The sequence below is a fragment of the Eptatretus burgeri genome, chromosome 16 (genome assembly GCF_056783735.1).
Source record: "Eptatretus burgeri isolate ZD-2024b chromosome 16, Ebu_testis_v1, whole genome shotgun sequence".
In the NCBI taxonomy this organism is placed as follows: domain Eukaryota; kingdom Metazoa; phylum Chordata; class Myxini; order Myxiniformes; family Myxinidae; genus Eptatretus; species Eptatretus burgeri.
In genome coordinates, this window is record NC_140976.1 from 58,455,343 (window position 1) to 58,478,251 (window position 22,909).

Sequence of the window (22,909 nt, forward strand, 5' to 3'; positions counted from 1 at the left end):
GACAGACTAGATAGGTTTTGAAAATGGCGACTTTCACAACTTTCGTGACCTCGTGACCTTGACCCTGACCTCGAATCCGGGAAAAATATGTCGTTGGGTATCACTCATCGACCTCTACCCACATACCAAATTTCATCAAGATCGGAAGTAAAAACTTTTCTTTGTACCGGGAGGTGTTTTTGACCATCTTCCAGGTTACGTGGCGGCCAAACGGGACGGAAATTCAAAAATCTGTCCGTTTAGATACAAGATAATATTTTTTATTATCATAATCAATAAACAGTTGCCGGATTTCCTGTAGAATGGCAGACGAGATAGGTTTTGAAAATGGCGATTTTGATAACTTACGTGACCTCGTGACCTTGACCCTGACCCCTGACAAAAGTTATATCATTGTGCAACACTCATCGACCTCTACCCACATACTAAGTTTCATCAAGATCGGAAAGAAAAATTGTTGACGGACGTACGGACGGACAGACGGACAGACGGACGTACGGACGGACATTTGGCCCGGCTTTATTAGGTCATCTCGGTAGAGATGACCTAAAAATGGGCTGACAGGATGGTGTTGAGGTACAGACACTCGCCTCCAACCTGTATAGCCCAATTTTGAATCCTGACCCAGCTACAAACTGTCATCCTGGTGGGTGTTTCACAGGTAGGATGATTCAAAGTGTGTGCCATCCCTCGGATGGATGTGAAACAGGGTGTTCAGTCTGCCGGTATTAGTTAGTGGACGTTACAGATCCCACGTGTGTTCTTGACATAGAGTAGGTAAGCTATCGACGGCATTATGAACAAATTACAAAATCCTGACCTAACGTACAGAGGGCATTGCATCGTTGGAAAAACCACATCCTCAGCCAATGACGCTACAAGGCAGCCTTGTACTGCATACAAAAGAGTAAGAATAATAAGAATAAGAAGAATAAGAATAAGAATAATAAGAAAAAGAATAAGAAGAAGAAGAATAAGAAAAATAATAAGAATAAGAATAAGAATAAGCAGCAGCTAAGAAAAGTTTTAAAAATAAAAAGAAGAGAGATTCAACGATTATTTTGTCCCAAATTAAAACAGGCATCCTTTCCAAGATATGTTTATAAACATCTACAGCCAACAGCTATACCACAAAGCCTTATCGATCAGAATTCCCAAGATGAGACAAGTGGAAGGAAAGGATGCATTTAATACACTTGGAGATGTTGGATGGATCAAAGAGCTTGTGTGGTTGTACTGCAGCTCAGATAATGACAGAGTCCAAACTGCACAAAATATTGTTAAAAAAAAATAAAATAAAAAAAAATATATATATATATATATATCAAAATGGAAGAAAAGAAATATAGTGGAAGCAACCATGGACATGTACTTGAGTTAAAGATATGAGGGAGTGGGGGATTCAATTATATTTTAACATTCAGCCCAGTATCCCCCTAATTGGAGTGCACTAGTTATCATAATGCTTACTATGCAAACCCCACACGTCTCATGCGGTCACCATATGTTCTTATGCATCCATTACGGGGGTCGTGCATGTAAATCCAATATCATTGTCTTGATATTCAAGATAACTAGCATTGAACCCATCGTTTCACCGACGGTAGTTTAACCAAATAACTTTATTCATATGTATATATATATATATATATATATATATATATATATATATATATATATATATATATATATATATATATATATATATATATATATATATATATATATATATATGTTACAGTATAGCAATGTAGTTTATAGACAGTCGATATTTGCAATTTTTTATTATTCCTGAAACGTTTTGTTTCCTACAAACAACAGCGTTAATTTTAGTAATACACACTTTTTCACCAAAAAACAATATTATGAATTCGTTTTATTTTCCCAGGGATCAAATGTTATGTTTTTGTTTTGTTTTCAATATGCATACTGCAATTCTTGAGACAAATAATACACCGCCCTAATATCCCACACGCAACGCCATAATGATATCCCAGTGAAAAGAGCGTGACAGACAGATGGACGGATGGATGGACAAATCCGGCTACTGAAATTATGGTGCATTGCACAAGTCACAAGCTGAAAGCTGTGAAAGTTAAAACCTGGGAGGTATGTCCATGTCACTCCGTTAACCAAAACTTCTCTGATGAGGAAAGAAATGTCTGTGTATGCCAAAGTATCCACCTTCGTTTCAGTGAAGAATCGTGATTCATGGACTAAGTTGTGAAGTTTTCTTGTTCTCAAAGTTTTGTACCGAGGGCTCTTTTCAGGATTATCACTGAGCACCACACAGCCTCCAACCGCAGTTTGTTTGTGGTAACGTTCTCAGAGGTGGTTTGTAGGATCTTTGTGAGGTTCTTCTTTATCATTCCCATTGCTCCACCAATCACTGGTACAATTTTGATGCTCTTCAGCTTCCAGGATCTTTTCACTTCATTCTTGAGATCTTGATATTTGGTTTCTGGTCATGTTCTTGATTCCTGCATTATTTAGACCAAAATCACTGAGTACCGAAACCTCAATTAGCAATGCTGTCATTTCGTATTTGTATCCGAGTCCTATGTCCGGTCGCAGTGCTTTGTTTTCTATGTTCATGGTAGATGGGATCATCAGGTCGTACATGATCATTATGTCATTTTCAATGATTGCTTTCAGTTCGTGTTTCCATGACTTTTGTTGAACTGGGATGTTGAAATTTTTGCAGATGTGCCAGTGGATTACTTTCCATAATTTGTTGTGCCTTTAGGTATACAGCTGTTCTGACACGAGTTATTTACATCCCAAAAGAGGTGACTTGTGCTTTCTGTTTCCACCTTGCAGCATCTACACTTATCCGATTGACTCAGTCCTGCCATTTTCTTAAAGCCATTTTGTTTTAAAGTGATTTATGTCGCAGCCTTGGTCTTTGGCATTTATAATGCTTCATTCTCCACCCCAATTGAGCTGACCTCTTCTGAGCCATTCCAGTGATCATTCTTTATCTATCCTCAATTTGTCCAACTGTTTTTTTTATATATTTCCTTTACCTTTTGCCTTTCTCCCAGTTGTCACGATATCTCTGTTGATATTTCATCTTGTATTTTTTTTTTGTAATCGTTGGGGCTGTATTTGTTGCTGTTTCAGTTTGGTGCGTGACATCTTTTCAAACCTGTTGTTGGAAGTTTTTTGCAAGGTGAGTGAGAGATACCTTTTCTGGTTTGTTGTGTTCATGTTTGTGTACAAATTGTATTCGGTAGTCTGTTGAACTTTTCACATACACTGCTAATCCTACAGTTGTCGCTCTGTGCACTTTATTCAGTTATATTAGGCCACCACCTCCTTTCTTCAGCAGGTACATTCTCAGGATGCATTGATTTTTGTAGAACATTTTATGGATAGTGAAGAGTTTCCTTGTTCTGATATCTGTTTTTCTGATTCCCGCTTGTGGCCGGTTTACTATTCTGCAGCTGGATAGGAACACTGGTACTGCTAGTTGTTTTATGGCTTTAATTTTGTTCCTTGGGAGAGGTGTTTTCAGGATCATCCACGTTCTACGCAGGTATTCTTTGGTAATTTTTTTGCACATTTTTTAATGACATATTTGGTGGCCCTCTTTGACTCAAGGTATTTGTAAGATGCTTCGTTGTCCAGCAACTGTATTGTTGTATCGAAGTCAATTTTCATGTTGTCAGTTTTTGTTTGTCTACCTTGCACTGATGTGCACTGGGCACATATCTTTTCATGCTCATGTGTTGGCAACTAAATCGGTTTCCCCCACTAGGTCCTCCTGGTGAGCAGGGTGCATGGGTAAGAACACCCAGCAGGATTAAAAATAAAAACCTGTCAAAGGGCAGAGGAACTCCTTGTATTGTGAGCCAACAGCCATCTATATCTGGTGCCGAACTGCATCTGCGGACGTCCTCCTGCAGTGGGTTACCTTTCCTCAGAGGTCAGTGGCAGAATTTGCACTTTGGCCATCATAAAAAACACTTCACTCCACAAAACACACAAAGTGGTAGGTGGCTAGGTGGTGCTGAGGTGTCATCCACGAGACGGCGGTATCCTCCGGTTCACCTGAGGCGTTCCCTTCGTATCCAGGTGCCTGAAATGTCCTATCATTAAAGAGATAGGGATGGGTCAGGCATCTGCCTGGAGGATGGCCAGACAGAGGCCCCTGGAGTACCCACGGAAAGTTTATGCAGCGACACGTGGTGTGTGTGTGTGTGTGTGTGTGTGTGTGTGTGTGTGTGTGTGTGTGTTTGTGTGTGTTTGTGTGTAAAACTACCCAAAATGCAGGCACTGGTTTTCTGGAAATATGACAGGATAACTAAACGGGGGGAAAGACAAAGAAGAAGAAAAGGAAAAAGAAGAAGAACCAACAACAACATTCCATAGCTTTGGAGTTGCAAGATGGCAGTGTTTGCCAAGAGAAAGTCAGATGTCCTCTTCAAACTCCACACAAATAAAGTCCAGGAGATTTCACAACTGTCGATGGTAAAAAATAGCATTTCTCTGTGAAGCCCACGAGACCACCTAAGCCCTAAGGTAACCTAGAGTACCGAAAGAGATTGGCACACAAAGGTGATCCCTTCACATTTGTTCATGTGTCAATCTTGATCAGTGGTTTTAACTTTGGATTGTGAAAAACTGAAAAATGGTGTCCAAGGCAACACAATGTAGGAGAGATGGCAAATAAGAATTACCTGTGGCAGTGATGACACGCATAACGTCAGCAAAACACACCATGGAATACTTTTACCACCAAATGGGCAAACCGTCATGGAGGAACTGCCATAACAGCAGGAAATGCAGTTACTGGCTCCTCATAACTGTGGGGACAAATTGGACCTCACACGAAGAACACGACTCGATTGACACAAACCGATTGACAAACCGAAAGTGCCGCAGTAAGAGAAGAAACGTCATTTGCAATGCCACAAGGTATTTCAAAAGATGCATCATTAATGACTTGATGACTATCCTTGCCGAAAAATAATGGATTGAGTTTTCTGCCCTCTTTACATAAATTATTGTCTTGTTGCCCTCGTTTCTTACATCGTGCATGCGCTTCATGGACACCCAATTAGGTTAATTCATCAATTTCTTACCATTCATCAAGTCCATCGGCCACTCATTCATTCCTCTTTCATCCCGTCTTTGGAACCAACTTCCACATTCTCTTCAATCCCATTCTTCCCTCCAGGTCTTCAAAGACAGCTGTTCACCACCATCTCAATTCATCCCTCATCCAAACCCATGATATTTTCTGCCGTCGTTAAACTCCACCCCACCCAAGCCCAGCTCTTTCCAAATTTGCAGTTTTTTCTTCCTGAGTTTTTTTTCTATGTCCATCGTGTCCACATAGTGTCCTCTCAGAGCTCTCATTTCTCCAACCATGACACGTCCTGATTCATTCTATGTTCCAGCTTCTCCACGAGCCTGGACTTTGTCTGCAAAATTAAACAAATAACAAAAATAAAAAAACTAGCAACATCCATATCCAATTACCTACTCCACTTAATCTTTACCAGGCAATCTAAGCAACATATCAGTGCACAAGGCATATTCTTTTTGAGATACCAGAGGGATGAACTCAAACAACCACAACCGAAATGTTGATGGGACAGCCGGCTCTGTGTCTTTACAGATAAGCAACACGATAAGAGATGCGATATTCTCTGCCCATAACTCATGTACCAGGACAGAGGTATTAGACACCTTCAACTCAAGGAATAAGAAATACATGACCCTACAGCTCAAAGGTAAGTAAGTTCTTCTCCTCCGACTGCTCCGCCGAAATTCCAGTCTTGGCATTTCAATAGTGCTGACTTGACTGGTTTACGAAACTTCTTTTCTGACTCTCCCTGTAAAGACTACTGCCTCTCCTCGGGCGATGCCTCCATCTCTGCTGAATGTATACCTGAAGTTATTGTTGCAGGAATGGAGGCTTATATCCCCTTCTCTTTCAAATCTATCTCTCCGACCAATTCTTGGTTCAATAATTCCTGCTCTGCGGCCATTCGTGCAAGGGATGCGGCATATCGGACATGGAAAACTCTTCTTCCTCCGACTCACATTCAGCTTTCATATCTGCCAGAAATAATTGCAAATATGTTATTCGTGAAGCGAAGCATTCCTTTATCCAAAAGAAATGTGACAACCTCTCATCTTCTTCCACTAATAGATCTTTCTGGTCCTTAGCTAAAACATATCTCCAACAACTTCTGTCACTCTACCTTTCCTTTCCGATGATACTCTCGCTGTCTCTCCGACCGATAAAGAAACTCTTTTGGTTCTCTTTTCTCCTCTAACTCCACACTGGATGACTCCAACATTCTATCACCCTCTGATGCTCGACAAGCCATGACATCACATGATTATTGTGTGGCCATTGGCAACTCAAGGGTGGGCTGTTACCATGTTCGTTTCTTCCCCTCCACTGCCAAACTCTGGAACTATTTACCTTCTCACATCTTCCCAAACACTTATGACCTTCCCCTTTTCAAAAAGCAGATGTTTTACTTCCTCAAAAACTCTTAGACTACTCTCTCTTTCCTTACTTTTCTATCAATGCAGTTCATTTATTTAAGGCCTGGCCTCGATGACGACTATTTAGTCCATGACTGGAGCCTTCAACATAAACAAAAAAAATAATATCAATAATAATTAAAAAACAAACAAACCTAGTGGCCAAGCAATTCTCCCACCCCTCAGCCGAATACACTTAGCTTTCCCAGGAGTTCTCTGATCCAGAGACAAACTGGGCTCTGCTCTGCTTAGCTTCCCAGATCCGACGGGATTCGGTGCGTTAAAGCTAATAGGTTTCAGCCTGGTATACAGTACATCATAGATCCCATCATTAAAGTTTTGTAAGCTGACAGGATGACGTCGAGGTACGCACATTCACCTCTAAGCTGTCTAGCCTCAGATCGAATCCCTACCCAGCTATACAACTGGCATCCCACCTTTTCACAGGCCAGGCGATTCATCAATGTGTGCTGTTTCTCGAATGGACGTTAAACTGAGCGTCATTAGTTGGTAGACGGGAAAGATCCCACAGTGTCCTTCAAGAAGAGTAAGCAGCAATCGCCGGGAGCATGAACAAATTACAAATTTCTACTACAGAGGTGAATGTCAGGCTTAGCCAACCAATTTGTGAAAGACTTGGGCCAAAAACCTCTCCCGAGCCAAAAAAATCCCGGAAGATTCTTGAAATAGAAAAGTGCAAGAATGATAATTTTTTTTTCTGAAATGCCGGTGACGACAAATTCAAAGAAAGGAATCACATAATTTAATTGTCTTGTATGAAAAAAAAAAAACTTACAGTGAAATAAACTTGAAAAATGTTCGCTTTTTAAACACATCCAGTGACCCCCACCCTACCCTACCCTACCCTGTTCCCCTATAAAAGATGGATCCAAATGGAAAACGAGACAAAAATAAAAATAGGTGCCAAAAACTCAACCTGACTGCCCAAGCATCCAAATGTTCCTGGAATCCAATTTAGAATACAATTCTAATCCATAAGAGAAAAGATGTGATAAACCGAACTGCACCCAAGCAGCTCGACCACCCCCACACACACACACCACCCTCGAGCCACAACACAGCCAGTCGTCAGGTCAGAGACGGTCGTTGGAACGAAGCGATAAATGATGTGGTTTGGGGGGTAGGAGGGAGGGCAGAAAAGAGCAATTTCATCATTTTCCAGCATTCCCATTATCTGCAGCATTGCCAGCTGCTGGAAGGCATGCGGCATTTCATTTTCAAAATGGTCCTGAGCAAAATTGTGCTCTCAACCCTGGGCTGTGGTCAAAGCTACAGGCCGGCTTGAAACGAGACCTCAAAATTGCATGCAAATCAATCTTCGACGGAAAAGGCATGACCCCTATTTTCATCATCGGTAAAGAGAATGCAGTCAAACACCTGTGCTTGGCCTACGAGCCTGCACTTGATGAAATCAATACAATATAATGCACTGTAACTGAGACGATCATGTCAGCACCATCGCCACAGGAGTGGGAAGAAGGCAAGATACACCGACGAGCACCCCATCTCCTGACATTCTCCTCCTCCCATCACGATCCCTCATTCTGTTCAAACATTCATCAAGAAAAACAAAACACCATTATGGTGGTGCACCAGCTCATGCCATCCCATATCCCCACCAGCGATCTCTTCTACACCCTCGTTATACGCCTCTTCGCAGCGGTTGTACCCGCCGACGCAAGTCGGGGACCAAATCTTGTTTGAGACGACTGTCCGAGACAAATTTCCAGTTTTGACCCATGTGACCCTAAGCCCCAATCCCCAGGACATGAAGAGGAGGTCAAATCCCAAAAAAATTGGAACATATTCCATGGGTCCCCCAATGTTGATTGGATATGCAAAGTTTCATGAAAAAAAAATGTTTGTGCCCATAATTGCATTTTTTGGTATTAGACCTTCTTGACTTCCTCCAGGGGGCGGGGCCAAAAATTAAACTGCGCTTTTTGGTGAATTTCTACCAAGTGTGATCACAACTACCAAGTTTGATGAATTTCTGCACAACCGTTGGAGGAGGAGACAGCATGACGGATGGACGGACAAACAGACGGCGCCGATTATACAATAACCCCCATTTTTTCTCAAAAAGCGTGGGGATAATAAGAATTCCGTGCCGCCGCGGAGGAACAACGCAAGATGAAGCAATGTTGTCGCTTCGCACAGCGGGTCCCAAGAGCATCATGGAAATGTATTGTCCCTCCATACCATATACTTTGGAGCATGCCGACGAGTCAGTACGATGGCCAAACAGCAAATTCCTGACCTCACCTACAGGGCCAGAGTACCAGTAACACAGCCATGCCCGAGTAATGATGCAAATAGCAGACTGAACTAGCAGTGTTATACTGCTCGTCAAATATACGTTCATACATGAGATGATGGCAGTCCATTTCATGAGAATGATCACTGGTATCATCTCGTCCCGTAAGCCTGGTGTTGGCTTCACAGTTAAGATGGCTGGCTCAAGATATTTGGGTCTTGATTTCAAAACCCTGTCGTGCCACTGAATTAAGCATCAGGTGGGGTTGACTCAGCCTGTCATCCTTCCAAGGTCGGCAAAATGAGTACCTGCGTACTGGTGACAGGGGCATCAAATGCAACAGCGGCACAGCCGCGACCACAGAAAATGATGCAGCCAAGCAGCTCACCGGCTGCATCCAAATCATTAAAAATGTATGTCCGTGTGCATGTGGGTGACTCTTCAACAAGGCTTTCGACCAACTCGCCAACAGAACCTCGGCAAGGTGGATTTTAAACCATTTCAATGGTCCTGGCAGCCCTTCTCTTCACATTTGAGATCCTCAGCCATTTCCAACTGTCCACTCCTTCAGAAATGAGCTTACGCAATCCATGACAGGGATTCTTTCTCTGGGGATTCTGAATTTCCAGCATTCTGCCAAAATCCTTAAGGCTGGTCTTTAACAAGTAGTTACAGTGAAAGGAACGACACCGACATTTCCGCTGCCCACATTCGGGTTCGCAACCACAGCATCCATTATGGAATTGTGCCATCACCCGTTCTGATCACAGAGTTTGTCCTAGTTGCAACCGCACAGATAATAGAAGCGGGTCAATGCTAAATCACCTCAATACAAGGTACATATTATACTTGTATTGATATAAGGCTCAAGGAAAAGCTCGTACATAAATAATATGCAGGACAAAAATCATAAGTAGACAACAATGTTTTTTTTTTATATAAGGATACTGGTAGACAATGGACAAACATATCCTCCAAATGAGATTTCACCCTGGGTTCCCTGTAATAGTGTGCCAGGGGTTGCAATGGGAACCCTCATACCAATAAACTGTATCGAAAGCTCAGGATATGTCTCTGGACATATCTCAAGCTTGAGATACAGTCTGGCATCTTGCCTTACTCTCCAAACTCTCTGCCTATGGCATCCAAGGCCAACTCCACACATGGCTTCAAGCTTACTGACTTACTCGACTCTGGTAGACAATGTGTGGGTCTCAACAGAATCTTTTCATCTCCTCTCCCTGTCAATGCTGGAGTACCCCAAGGCAGTGTTTTGGGTCCAGTCCTATTCCTGATCTTCACCAATGATCTCTCTGAAAAATCTGTTTTATCTGTTTGCTGATGACTCCACTCTTCACCGTGACATCCTTCATCCTTCAGACACGCAAGCTGCAGCCTCTTCCCTTTCTCCAGAACTTTAATTTTTTTTTAAAAGCTGGTCAAAGACTTAGAATATCTTTTAATCCTGAGAATATATATATATATATATATATATATATATATATATATATATATATATATATATATATATATATATATATCTCAACCCTCTCGAAGAAGCTAAATCATTCAAATTTGAGGGTCTCACGATCAGCCATTATCGTTCTTGAGCAAACCACCTTGAACTAGGCATCCTCCGTCAGGCAAAGCCATTCCATGACACACCTGAACTCCTATGAACATGCAAGGATTTCATCTGCAGCTTGTTGGAATACTGCTCTCCCCTCCGGGCTGGTGGCTCCCTTGCCTCACACCTTGCTCAGCTTGGAAACCAAAGCCTTCAAGGTTTTTGTAATCTCCTGCGATGAAGCCGAGTCTATGGGCTTATCACTTTGCCATGCACCCTCTGCCCTCTCCATGCTTTGTCCCCCCACCCGCCCCAGTATCTGCAGGGTGCATGTGGTCCACGAGCAATACTCTTCTAAAGGAAACTCCTAAAATCCAGCATCACTGCTTACCTTTACTCATTTGTTCCTCTTTTTTGCCCACCCATGGAAACAACCTCCACAATTTCTTCAATCTCTTACTTCTTCCCAGCTCTTCAAGATAGGTGATCATCTTAGATCATCCCCCATCCAAAACCATGATCTTTTGACCACCCATGAAACCACCACCACCACCACCTCACCCCCACCCGAAATGTTTTTGTTGTTTCTGCGTCAATCTTATCCAGCCCCTGCATTCTCCCCTACCCATCAACCTCACCCACACGTCCCTTGTTGTCACAGTCTCCGTTTATTTTCAACCTCTGCTTTTTCTTCCTGCTGTTACTTTTGTTAAGTCACATCCTGATCCATTCTCTGTTCTCGCTCTTCCACAAGGCTTGACTATTGATATTAAAAAAAACGGGAGAAGACTCTTCCTACAAGCTGTGAGCCTTGGTTCATGGACTCGCACAGATTGGTTGAGCCTCCAGGTCGGTGATGGGTACGCTGTGCCCAGGGAGACGGACCAGTTCTGGCGTGTGCCACATCTTACAACCTGTGGAGGAGCAGTTATTGTTGTGTGCTGCTGACCCAAAGAGACTGCCATTCGGTCACAGCTGCACGTATGGGACTTGTGAAATGTCCTCAGAGTGGGAACCTGCTGCGGGGGAGATGGGTGGGCTGTCGATGAAGCTATTACTACTGGGTCTGCTCTTGCTCCTGTGCGAGCACATGCTCTCTATGTCTCCGAGTCTCCTGCGTGCACCTTGCTCTCTCTACCTAGTGTGGAAGCCTGCATTTCACCTCCACTAGGACTCAAGCTCCACACTTTGAACTTACCGGTTAGTTTTTGTTGCATCGTCTATTTTGGTGTCTCATAATTGTCTTCCTGTCTGTCGAGATTCTGTTCTATGTTCTTGCGTGCATTAATAAATTATTTCTTAAGAGACTGTGTGCACCTCGTGATCCCACAATTTTGCTGCACTGACATTTGGGGGTTTGATTGACATTCCTTAAGGATTAAAAAAAAACTTTTTTACCTGATTTATAACCAGAGTGGTGCTGGACTGCGCCAAAGCACGAAGAGATGTTTACTGTCGGTTTATGAATAAAGGTCACCGCATGGTTCAATCCTAGGAGTTGGCCGCCAGTGTGGTGGGTAACCGCTATAGATTGCCATCAGCACAGACAATACTAATGTCATCGAGGAGTTTCCAGGTGCTGGATTATAATGGAAAAACTTATCCCTTCTTTAAGCTAATCTTAATTCCCTCTTCCTCCGAATGTGGACGGAGGTAATGTTTTCACCCCTGCCTGTCTGTCTGTGAACAGAATATCTCAAAAAGTTGTGGACGAGTTACGATCAAACTTGGTGGATGAGTTGGTTCGATGACCAGAACAAGCTGATTAGATTTTGGTTCAGGTCCAGATCCAGATCCAGATCCGGCCTATCAATGGGATACAAAACGTAAACTGTTCAGCCTGGCAAAGGTATACGCTCGATACCGAGTGCCGTTCGATTTCTCGGTGCCTCCGCAACAGCAATAGAATCAACAATCTCTTGCACATCTGTTCCAAATTGTGCAAAAAGGACGCATTTGCCAGCGGACAAAAGATCGCCGATGAATGTTTCAACAAATTTGGTTGTTGCCTGCATCAGAGCCGAGCCGAGAAGATAGTGCACGTGGCAAAACCCTCAACGGGAACATCAGAAAAACAGACTGAGTAGGTGAGGCATCAAGACGTCACCTAAATGTTGCACTCAGTTTCTTGTGTGGCAAAAGGATCGCTCAAAGATCCTTCGTGGGCCAATTATGCATTCATGACCTCATGGAAAAATCAAACAAGCTTCACGGAGCACCCAAACCCGCACAACGATTCCCAACGAACGTTGCTATTAACGGCATCGAAATCTTCGGCTGGATCAATAAAACACACCACGTTGACATTCACACGTTTCATACTTAACCTCGATTCAAATATGAACATTTTTTTTTTTGGGGGGGGGGGGGGAGAAACACATCAAGTGCATAACGGCCTTCCAAAAATGTCGATACAAGTTTATACAAGTTTCAAGAACTCCTCCATATTGTCCTTTGCGTGTGGAACTCTTCATTTGGCCACTAAGCTTCCGCATGCATCATTTGATGGCTTGTAGAACAGTCCTTCATGGTCGCTCACAATTTGGTTGATGTTTTCTGCCATTTGAATCCTTGCTCGTCGTTAATCCACTCGTGTTAATGACATGCAGGAGCATTAAAATAATCGGGATTTTCCAGGCTGCATTTTCCCTCTTGTTCTGTCTTTCCTTCTTCTTGTTTGCAGGAGGAAAAGAACAACTGGGCTGAGAACAAACTCATCTTCTTCTTCTGAATGGCATCTTAGCTGCCAGATAGCTATCATTTTTTGTTGGGCACGACGACGCCACTGATGCTGTGCCCCGAAACAAGTACAATGGTACTCATTTCGCCAACCTCGGAATGATGACAGGCTGAGTCAACCCCGCCTGGTGTTAATTCAGCAACCAACGGGGCTCAAACTCAGGACCCTAAGATCCAAGCCAGCCACTCTAACGACAAAGCCAACACCAGGCTCATCAACCTCTTCTAACTTGACTCCACTGGAGATTGCATTGGGAACCAGGAAGCTCGAAGCGAGCACGCCATCTCGCAGCTGCCGGACCGGACCCACGTGCATCCAAACAAACAAAAATAATAAAAGGCCCATCGTTAATATTCATTCTATGCATAAATATCACTCAATTCCACAGGTCAGGAAGAATAGGCATTCTCTCTGCAGGTCCACAAAATCCCCTGCTGGCAAAAACAAGAAGATAAAATGGAAACGTCCAAAAGCACCACATTTGCTCATTTACCACTGACGGCTTTGTCTGTTAAGTGCCAAGCTTAAAAACAACACACAAAGAACGTGTCCCGTGTGTTTTACGGATGTTCAACTGTGGGGTGGATGATGACAGGCTTTCCATGAAAAGGGGGGCAATGAATGGATTAAGAACACAAAAACGAGAAACCTCAACATGGATCGACATCAACTCGTTCTTTTTCGAACTCAAAAGCACGTTTACTCCGTCATCGCAAAGGTCATCACCCAGCTTGTAGCATTTGCATTAACAAAATATAAAAAGGAAATAAAAGGGCGATACATGTGACCAGAAAATTACCTGTTTACAGACTCGATATTTTACAACACGGGGCTGTCAAGATACCCTAAAGGTATGCACACTCGCTTCTGAGCTGTCTGGCCTGGGTTCGAATCTCGGCCCGGCAATAAACCCCCCAACCTGGTACGTTTTACAGGCAGTCCAATGATGAGGGCGTTGTTCCTCGGCTGGAGGTTGGCACTCGTTTGTGTGGTGGCTTCTGCATTGTAAAAATAAATATAAATAAATAACTTGACCGGGTACTTTGCATGCATCATGCGAATGCCCTCCTTCAGATATGAAGGGCAACCAAGGACGTGGCTGTGGCAGAAAGCTTACAATGAAGAAAACATTCAAACTCGTTAAAATTACCAGGAGGCAAAAAAAACAAAAAAAAAAACAAACAAACTCACAGGTAATTCACCAAGAGGTCTTCGCAATTCCTCCGAACATTTATCCACACCTGACAATAGGATCAGCAACGGCTATCATGCCTACTGGGAGGGGGAACGGATGCAGCACGGCAACGGCCACGACCTCACGGACATCACAGCAGGAAGGCTTCTGGGCTGAGAACAAAAGTCTTCTTTGACCGCTGGACGAGGTGTGTTGAAGAGGATGGAGATCATGTCGAACAATGGGAAACGGATTTCAACGGTGGATTCTGATCTGAGTCCTGAACAAACTTCTCACTTGTAGAAAAAGGAGACAAACTTGGTTTTCTTTTAATGACAAGAAAGCGGGATATAATACCGACACAGTGTTTTTAGGGGGTCCAAGTACTGTAAAAGCATCACACTTCGTGGAATAGTTGAACCCCACCAACCCCAACGATCTATTCACTTCCTCAAGTTTCATCTCCTTCCGAACTTCCCCACTTTTCCTTCACTCCCCGACTGTTGCCTCGTTTTCTTTTTGAAGCAATCCCCCACCCGACCACGTTATGACCTCCAAGCCAACAATTTTACAACTGATATACCGACAGAAGTGAGCCGAGTTGGACGTTTCGAGAATGTACAAGCATCTTTCATGTTTAACAAATGTAACGCTTAGCCAAAAATCTGCCGCCAATTCTTCTTCGTCACTCAAAATGTGACCCACCTTGTGGGGCTGACTTGCGGGGGGGGGGTGGAAGTGGGGATTGGGGGGGGGTGGCCAAAAGTTTCCTGGAACCGACTGGTGACAGACATTCAACTGACAGAAATTTGAAACGTGTTCAGGATGTCCGTGATAATCCGTCTCGTGTTTGCGCAGGGACCCCACCATGGGATCTTGGATGTCTACGAACACCCCCAGCACTGTCGGGTCACCAGGACACCAGGACTGCAGTTTATATCTGGGTCGGGATTCGATCAAAGGTATGGTAGCTCAGAGGCGAGTGCACATAGCTCTACGCTATCAAGCCAGCCCTCTCATTAGCTATTATCCAACGCTCGTTCTACTTTATTTAATCAAACAAAGTGTGTCAAAAGATCGACGAACATTGTGGAAGTGCCAGTCTTGAACCCAACACAAATCACTCTCAAATATCACCTAAGTCTCAATCCTGACTTGTCATGTAAGATGATAGCGCTCGTTCACGAGCCAATAAATCATGAGGTGCTCATGTGATGGTTCAAACACTCCTGAAAAAGGCTGCCATTATTGTAATCATCTTCCTGTTTTCTACCAACTACCACTGCGGTCCAACGTTTTGCAAAGGAAAACGCAGCGGTTTGACCTATTAACTATGGCAAGGATGTGTTTAGAAAGACCGTGTCAGCCCTTTAGGTTACTAAGGTAAGTTACTAAGGTAAGGTTACTAAGGTAATTTAGGTAAGTTACTTCATGTTATTTCTGTGGGCCAGCAGGATGGACTGGAGGTACGCACACTTGCCTCTAAGCTGTCTCGCCTTGGTATGAATCAAAACCCGACTATAAACTGCCATTGCGACATTTCACAGTCAGGGTGATTCACCAATGTGTGTGCTGTCCCTCAGGTGAACGTTAAACCGGGCGTCTCGTCTGTCGGCATTAGTTGGTGGATGTTAAAGATCCCACGGTGTCCTTCATGAACAGTACGCGAGCTATTGCCGGCACCATGAACAAATTCCAAATTCCCGCTCGAACTACTTTGTCGAACATCAGGCCTTGGCACCTGGTTCGTGAAAGACTGGGGCCAAGCTTCCCCCATGGGAATAATTGCGGCCATTGAAGAGTAAGACAGTGTTGTTTCTGTACGTGATTCACCAAGCATCAGCACATGCAGGTGCGCACATCGACAAAAGATAAGAGAATCCCACAGGTGAAGACGAGCAAACATGCCTCAAGGATACATGGCAACAGGAAAGCATGACAAAATGGAACATGCGCTCAGTGGTAGTTCTCAAACAACAACAAAAAACTGCAGCCTTGAAGACTTTGGCAGTCAGGTGCAGCACCTCGTTTTCACTAGTTACCCAGCTTCCTTGGAGCATTCGGGTGCGTCATATCTCGGTTTTGCAAGGTTTTGCTTTGTCTACTTAACACCAGCATAAACATGCAGGATAGATTTTTTTACCTGCATCACAACGCCCAAGGAGATCACGACTTGCTGGGACGAATTGAACATCAATGCTCAAAACACACAAATCCATGAACAAAACAAGATGAGCGTCCACGTCACCCCAGAGGTGTGGAGCAGCATTTCTGAGCCTCCCAGTCATCAGACACACTGTCCTGACAATGTACAAGGTTGGAGCTGCAAGCTGTGCCAGGCAAAGCTAAATAAATAAATAAATAAATGAAAAATCTCTCAAAGAGCGACAACTTGGTGAAACGGAGCGGCACTCGGTAGAGCACATACCTCTGCCAGGCTGAATAGCTTACATTTTGTATCCCACCGGTAGGCCGCATCTGAACCTAAAGAGATGTTAGGTAACAAGAACATTGGCTTGTTCTTGTTACCTAACCAACTCATCAGTCAAGTTTCATCCGAATCCGTCCGCAAGTTCTTGAGATATCATGCAATATGGTTTTTAGCCCCATCTCTCAATGGTGAAACATTAGTTAAAAATTAAATAATTCTTAAATCCAGATCTGGATTCGGATCTTCACCAAAATCGAGTCAGTTCTTCCTCGTGGCTCTCCCAACACGTCCACCAAGTTTCGTGTGAATCCATCCAGAACGTTTTGAGACGTCGTACTATATATCGTTTTGGCCCCCGTCTCTCAATGGTGAAGAATCACTTAAAAAAATTCTCAGATCTGGATCCGGATTCAGATCTTTTCCAAAATCAAGCGTTGTTCTCCTTGGCCGGTCACCTACACACATAAAAAATAAAAAAACTGTGGCCAAAAATCATGTGACAGACATACAAATGCTCCAGCCCAACATACTTGCTGAAATGTTTTTTTGCCAAGTGGTGGTGGTCGAATGGCATCTTAGCTGCCGGGGTAGCTATCATTTCTTGAAGCGCGACTGTGTCGCTGATGCAGTGCCGCTCCACCAGTACACACACTGGAACTGGTACTCATTTCGCCGACCTCGGAAGGATGACAGGCTGAGTGAACCTCCTGCTGTATTAATTCAGCGGCCGATGGGGCTTGAACCCAGGACCCTGGGATCCCAAGCCGCCACCCGAACCACTGAGCCAACACCAGGCTTTTTGCCAAGTAATAAGCCATTTGAAGTGTTCTACTTTTGACTTTTTTTAAAGGTGGGTACAATATCCAAAGGTTACTGTTACATTAAACACGGCCTCAGACAAACAATTCCTTGGAAGGAGAAATGCTAATTTGGTAATCCGATCCATAATAAACGTGTGGCAGGTCCACGAGGTGAAAACTATTCCGAGCAGACGACGACGATACACGAAACCAGCGTTGCGGAGTACAGAGAGTGCATGTCCTCAGTCTGCCAAGACAAAATGCTGGTTGGGAGAAAATAAAGCAAGAGAGACTGAAAAAGAAAGGCCTCTGCGGACAATTTTAAAAGGGCAGCAAAACAATAATACCAAAAATACTTCGTCATCTTCATCTTTAACAGCCACAATTATTCCCACTTTTTTGGGGGGCGGGGATTGGCCAGAGGAAGTTTTTGCCCCAAGTCTTTTACGAACAAGCTGACCATGCCTGACACTCGACCAAGTAGTTTGGGGGCAGGAATTAGTAATTTGTTCACGGTGCCAGTGATAGCTCGCTTACTCTTCATGAACGACACCCATGGGATCTTTAACGTCCACCGATTAATGCCGACAGATGGGACAACCAGCTTGATGTCCATCCGAGAGAAGGCGCACACATTGATGAATCACCCTGCCTGTGAAACACCGGGATGACAGCTTATAGCCGGGTCTGGATTCGAACCCAGGACGGACAGCTTAGAGGGGGCGTGTGCGTACCTCCAGGCCACTCTACCAGCCCAATGACACCACAAGTTCCAACAAATGTTTTCTTAACATCTCCAGTCGATATCACACCAGGTGCACTTGCTCATAGCCGAGAGGCACCATGTTTGAGCAAGCCTTTGAACGTACAAGTAGACCCGTCATACCGGTTTCTGGAACAAGTTTGCGTGGTGTGTGCATGGTTTTCTCACAAGCCTGCCCGGCTCGGCCACGGATTCTAACTCGGCGAATCTTTGCCACAAAGCACCAAGTCATTAAAATCACAGACACTTTACCAACCAGCTTGCAGAAAACAGGAAAACACGGTTCATGATCATATGTCGCCTCAACACGATAAATGTCGTCAGTGCACGACAAAACTTTAACACAAATAAACAAACAAAAAAAAAACACAGAAAGGCCACAATCGGTCGATTAAAAATGATTTTGCAAACAAAGCAGATTCAAAGTCCAAGTTGCTTTGAATGCAAATAAGTATTGCAATCCAATTATTAACAGACGTGTAAAAATGGGAATGCACAGGACGTGCTGAAAGAGGAAAACGAAGATGGCTTAAATACAATAAATAAACAGGGGTTGAGTGAGGCACGTGAGCCCCCGTACATAGGGATTGACAGCTGCGGCAGAGCACAGCGGGGGCAGGAAAGCTTGAGGATTCCCCAAGGTTCTGCATGGAGAGGGATGCCTTTTTGCGAGAAACGATGACTGCGATGTAGCTGTGTCACTGAGGCTACTCATCACAAGATGGCCGCCAGGCGACAGTTGTGTGGACAAGGCCATTGATCCTAGTTTGAAAATCTGAACCGTCCAATTGGGTTTTGTAAAGGTGCGTAAACAATACATTCAAGCTAACCGGAGGGTCGAAGGAAGATGGGGAGCAAGCGGAAACGAGGGACAAAGGCCCCATCTTGGATTAGAGGTGGCGATAAGGCCTGTCCCTTTTTACATGACGAATCAATGTGTCAACCGAGACAAAAAACCAAAAAAAAAAACGTATGACACACACGGAGTTACAGGTGAAAGTAGTTCAGGATCCCGCCGAGTTCCCCCGGTTGGAGGGGATCCACAAAATGTCACGTGTCACTTTGGAGTGACACCATATATTGATCGAGTCTTCTGAAATATCCCAGGATCGGTCAGGTGACCGATTCGTCAACACGATTCATTTCTACCCTTGTTAATCCACCCCAAACCCACCTCCTTCAAACTCTTTGCTTTCCTTCCTGAAAGTCCCTGTAATGCCCACCTCGTATTCCCCATGTTCCCCGCCCCACCCCTGTCCCATCCACAGATCTCCTCATGTCTCTGTTCCCCACCGTTTTGTCCTTCCCTCTCCCGCCCCTCTTGTCTCCTGCCCCCCCCCCCCGTTGTATGTTCTGTGTGTTCGCTTTCACACGAGCCTCAACATCGCATCTTAAAAAATAAATAAATAAATAATAAAAAATAAAAAACCATCAAAAGAATTGGCAACGATGGTCCGCGTGATGATGTTGTGCCATCGCACCATCCCAGATGGTGGTGCTGTCGCAAGTGTGCCGGACACACAAGGCAGATGCTTAGCTGAATGGTCAATTGGTCATGTGTGGCAAATATTTGGTACAATAAAGCCAGCAAGGTGTCATTTAATGCAGTGTTTGTGAGGACTCCCTTAACGATGCGGAGGTTTTTCCCCCCAAAAAACATACACCAGTTCCCCCCCTCCCCCCCAATCAATCTCATCACACACAGTCTCCACCACACCAGCTCAGAATCACCCTAAAGGTCCCACTGCACACCCGGGTTCATCGATCGACAAGAAGAGCGTGCCTTAGGTATACACACCATTGTAAGAAGAAAAGTAAGAAGAGGGAGTCACGGTGCGAGATGGGGAGGACGAGGAATGTGCGGGGCATGTGCGAGGGAGTACGGGGACAGGGGCAGGTGACGAAGTCGGCACGGAGCATGCTCGGGACGTTATGAAGGATACAGTCGAAGAGCACCTGATTTGGTTCCGATGGCGAGGATTTTCTGGACAGTATCAAAAGCTAATGCTGTTGGTTGATGTGGGAACCCATGACGTACAGTCTGTCCAAAGCACAAAACCAAACTCACAACATGGCCAATCAAATTATACAAAAATTACATCAATAATAATTATTATACCTACTGGGTTAATGTAATACAAAAGTAAAAATACCTCAACGAGAAACTTAATCATTCTCACCTACGAAATCAAAACCACGATCACGACACAGAACTACCGAGCAAGGCGCACGCACGCAAACACACACACACACACGCACGCACCACTTTCAACCACCCAGATAAACAACCATGCAGGGAACGTCCCCCCACCCTGACAAAACATGACCAGAGAGCAATTGTCCCCCTTTCCTCATCCGCCCCACCACCACCACCTTCATACACAACCATTCAACACTGTCCTCATCCCTCCATCCCCCCCCCCCATACACAGTCAGAAAGCAACCCACCTCAAATACACGAATACACAGCAACCCTCACACATGCACACAACACATGCCCCCCACTCCCCAAACATGTCAAAATAACCTCACAGGAACAATACCTTCACAACCCCCAACACAACCATCCAGGAATCCTCCACCAGCCCATCCCGAGACACAGCAACCCTCACCGTCCCAATACACAGCAACCCTCCCCCCTATCTCGACACACAGCAACCCTCCCACCACTCCCATCCTGACTCACAGCAACCCTCGCCATCCCAATACACAGCAACCCTCCCGCCCATCGCAACACACAGCAACCCTCGGCCCCATCTCGCCACACAGCAACCCTCGCCCCCATCTCGACACACAGCAACCCTCCCACCCGCTCCCATCCTGACTCACAACAACCCTCCCCCCAATCTCGACACACAGCAACCCTCCCACCCGCTCCCCTCCTGACTCACAACAACCCTCCCCCCCCTCTCGACACACAGCAACCCTTCCCCCCATCCCAACACACAGCAACCCAACCCCCACACAGCAAACCTCTCCCCCATCCCGACACAAAGCAACCCTCAACCCCCCCACATCCCGACACACAGCAACCCTCCCCCCACATCCCGACACACAGCAACCCTCCCCCACCCCGACACACAGCAACCCTCCCCCACACATCCCGACACACAGCAACCTCCCCCCCCACATCCCGACACACAGCAACCCTCCCCCCACATCCCGACACACAGCACCCTCCCCCCACCCCGTCACACTGCACCCTCCCCCCACATCCCGACACACAGCAACCCTCCCCCACCCCGTCACACAGCACCTCCCCCCACCCCGACACCATGCAACCTCCCCCCACCCTGACACACAATGACCCTCCCCCACATCCCGACACACAGCAACCCTCCCCCCACATCCCGACACAGCAACCCTCCCCCGCACATCCCGACACAGCAACCCTCCCCCACAGCAACCCTCCTTCCCCCACCCCGACACAGCAACCCTCCTTCCCCCACCCCGACACACAGCAACCCTTTACCACCCCACATCCAGACACACAATGACCCCTCCCCCCACATCCCGACACACAGCAACCCTCCCCCCACATCCCGACACACAGCAACCCTCCCTCCTCCCTAACTGAAACATTTATTATTGCAACTCACTTCCCCCTCCATACAAAAACATGCAGAAACCCTGTTTCCAACAATATGGCAATCTTATTCACCCCCCCACCCCCACCCCAAAACCTTCCAAGCCCCGAATACAATCGTGACCCCTCAATCCAAACACATCATCGCTTTAAACTCTCCTCCTCCTCCTCCTCGTTTCCCCTTCATAAACAGTTATATACAAACACCTTCCAAACCTCCTGCCCACCCCGTCATCCTCCCGATATTTAGGGGTAAAGCCCCATGATCCGAACATCATCTCAGGACCAACACAACACAACACAACACGTCACGTCACGTCCTCTCTTGTTTTCCACACAGAAAATCCCAAAACCCCAAATCCCGCCTCGCTCCACACACCTTACACATCTGGAAGTGTTCCGAAGTGAGAGTCTCGGGAAACGTCTCGACCTCGGTCCGGCTCGGGGTCTGAGCCGAGGCCGTGAGTCCATCGAGAACCCTCATGAACTTGCGCATCACGACGGCAACGGGGCTCATGTGGAGCGTGCGCGCCGCGTCACGTGTCCGCACGGTCTGAGGGGGGCACGGCGGGTGAAGCACAGCAAGGAGCGCGCGCCTGTGCACACCAAGCCCTTCCTTTCCGTGTTCCCCCCCCCCAACCACCACCACTTCCTCCCTTCTCTCCCTCCTCCTAATCCTTCTTCCTCCTCCCCCTATTCCTTCTTCTTCCTCCTCCTTCGCCCTTTTCCCTTCTTCTTCTTCTTCCTCCTCCCTTTTCCCTTCTTCTTCCTCCTCCCCCTTTCCCTTCTTCCTCTCCCCCTTTCCCTTCTTCTTCCTCCTCCCCCTGCCTCCTCCCCTATCCCTTCTTCATTCTATCCCTGACGCGATTTCCGATTTAAATTTTCTCTCCCCGTCTCTCTCGCCATATTTATACACTTCAATTCGACTTTTCATCGATTTCACATCTCCTCCTCCTCCTCCTCCTCTTATCAACCGCTCGAGTCTCTTTCTCTCACTTTGTCCGTCTCGACTCTCCGCGGACGTCCTACTCCTTCCTCTAATATTTTCCGGTTCCTTTATAAA

General features: G+C 45.5%; 1 protein-coding gene across 8 annotated transcripts in view; it reads right to left on the bottom strand.

Moving 5' to 3' along the window:
• The window catches only part of STXBP5 (syntaxin binding protein 5), a 212,752-nt gene extending 190,236 nt beyond the window's left edge, over nt 1–22,516 (bottom strand). For 6 of the 8 annotated variants that reach the window (XM_085858899.1, XM_085858897.1, XM_085858898.1 and 3 more), the window contains exons 1-2: nt 22,226–22,508; nt 20,204–20,301 (exon numbers count right to left, since the gene is read on the bottom strand). In XM_085858899.1, coding sequence (XP_085715025.1) covers nt 20,204–20,301; nt 22,226–22,363 — 236 coding nt within the window. In that variant the 5' untranslated portion in view covers nt 22,364–22,508. Of the gene's footprint in view, nt 1–20,203; nt 20,302–22,225 lie in introns of all 8 variants that reach the window. The other 2 variants (XR_015052210.1, XR_015052211.1) reach the window with 2 other exon arrangements.
• Nucleotides 22,517–22,909: the final 393 nt, after the last annotated feature.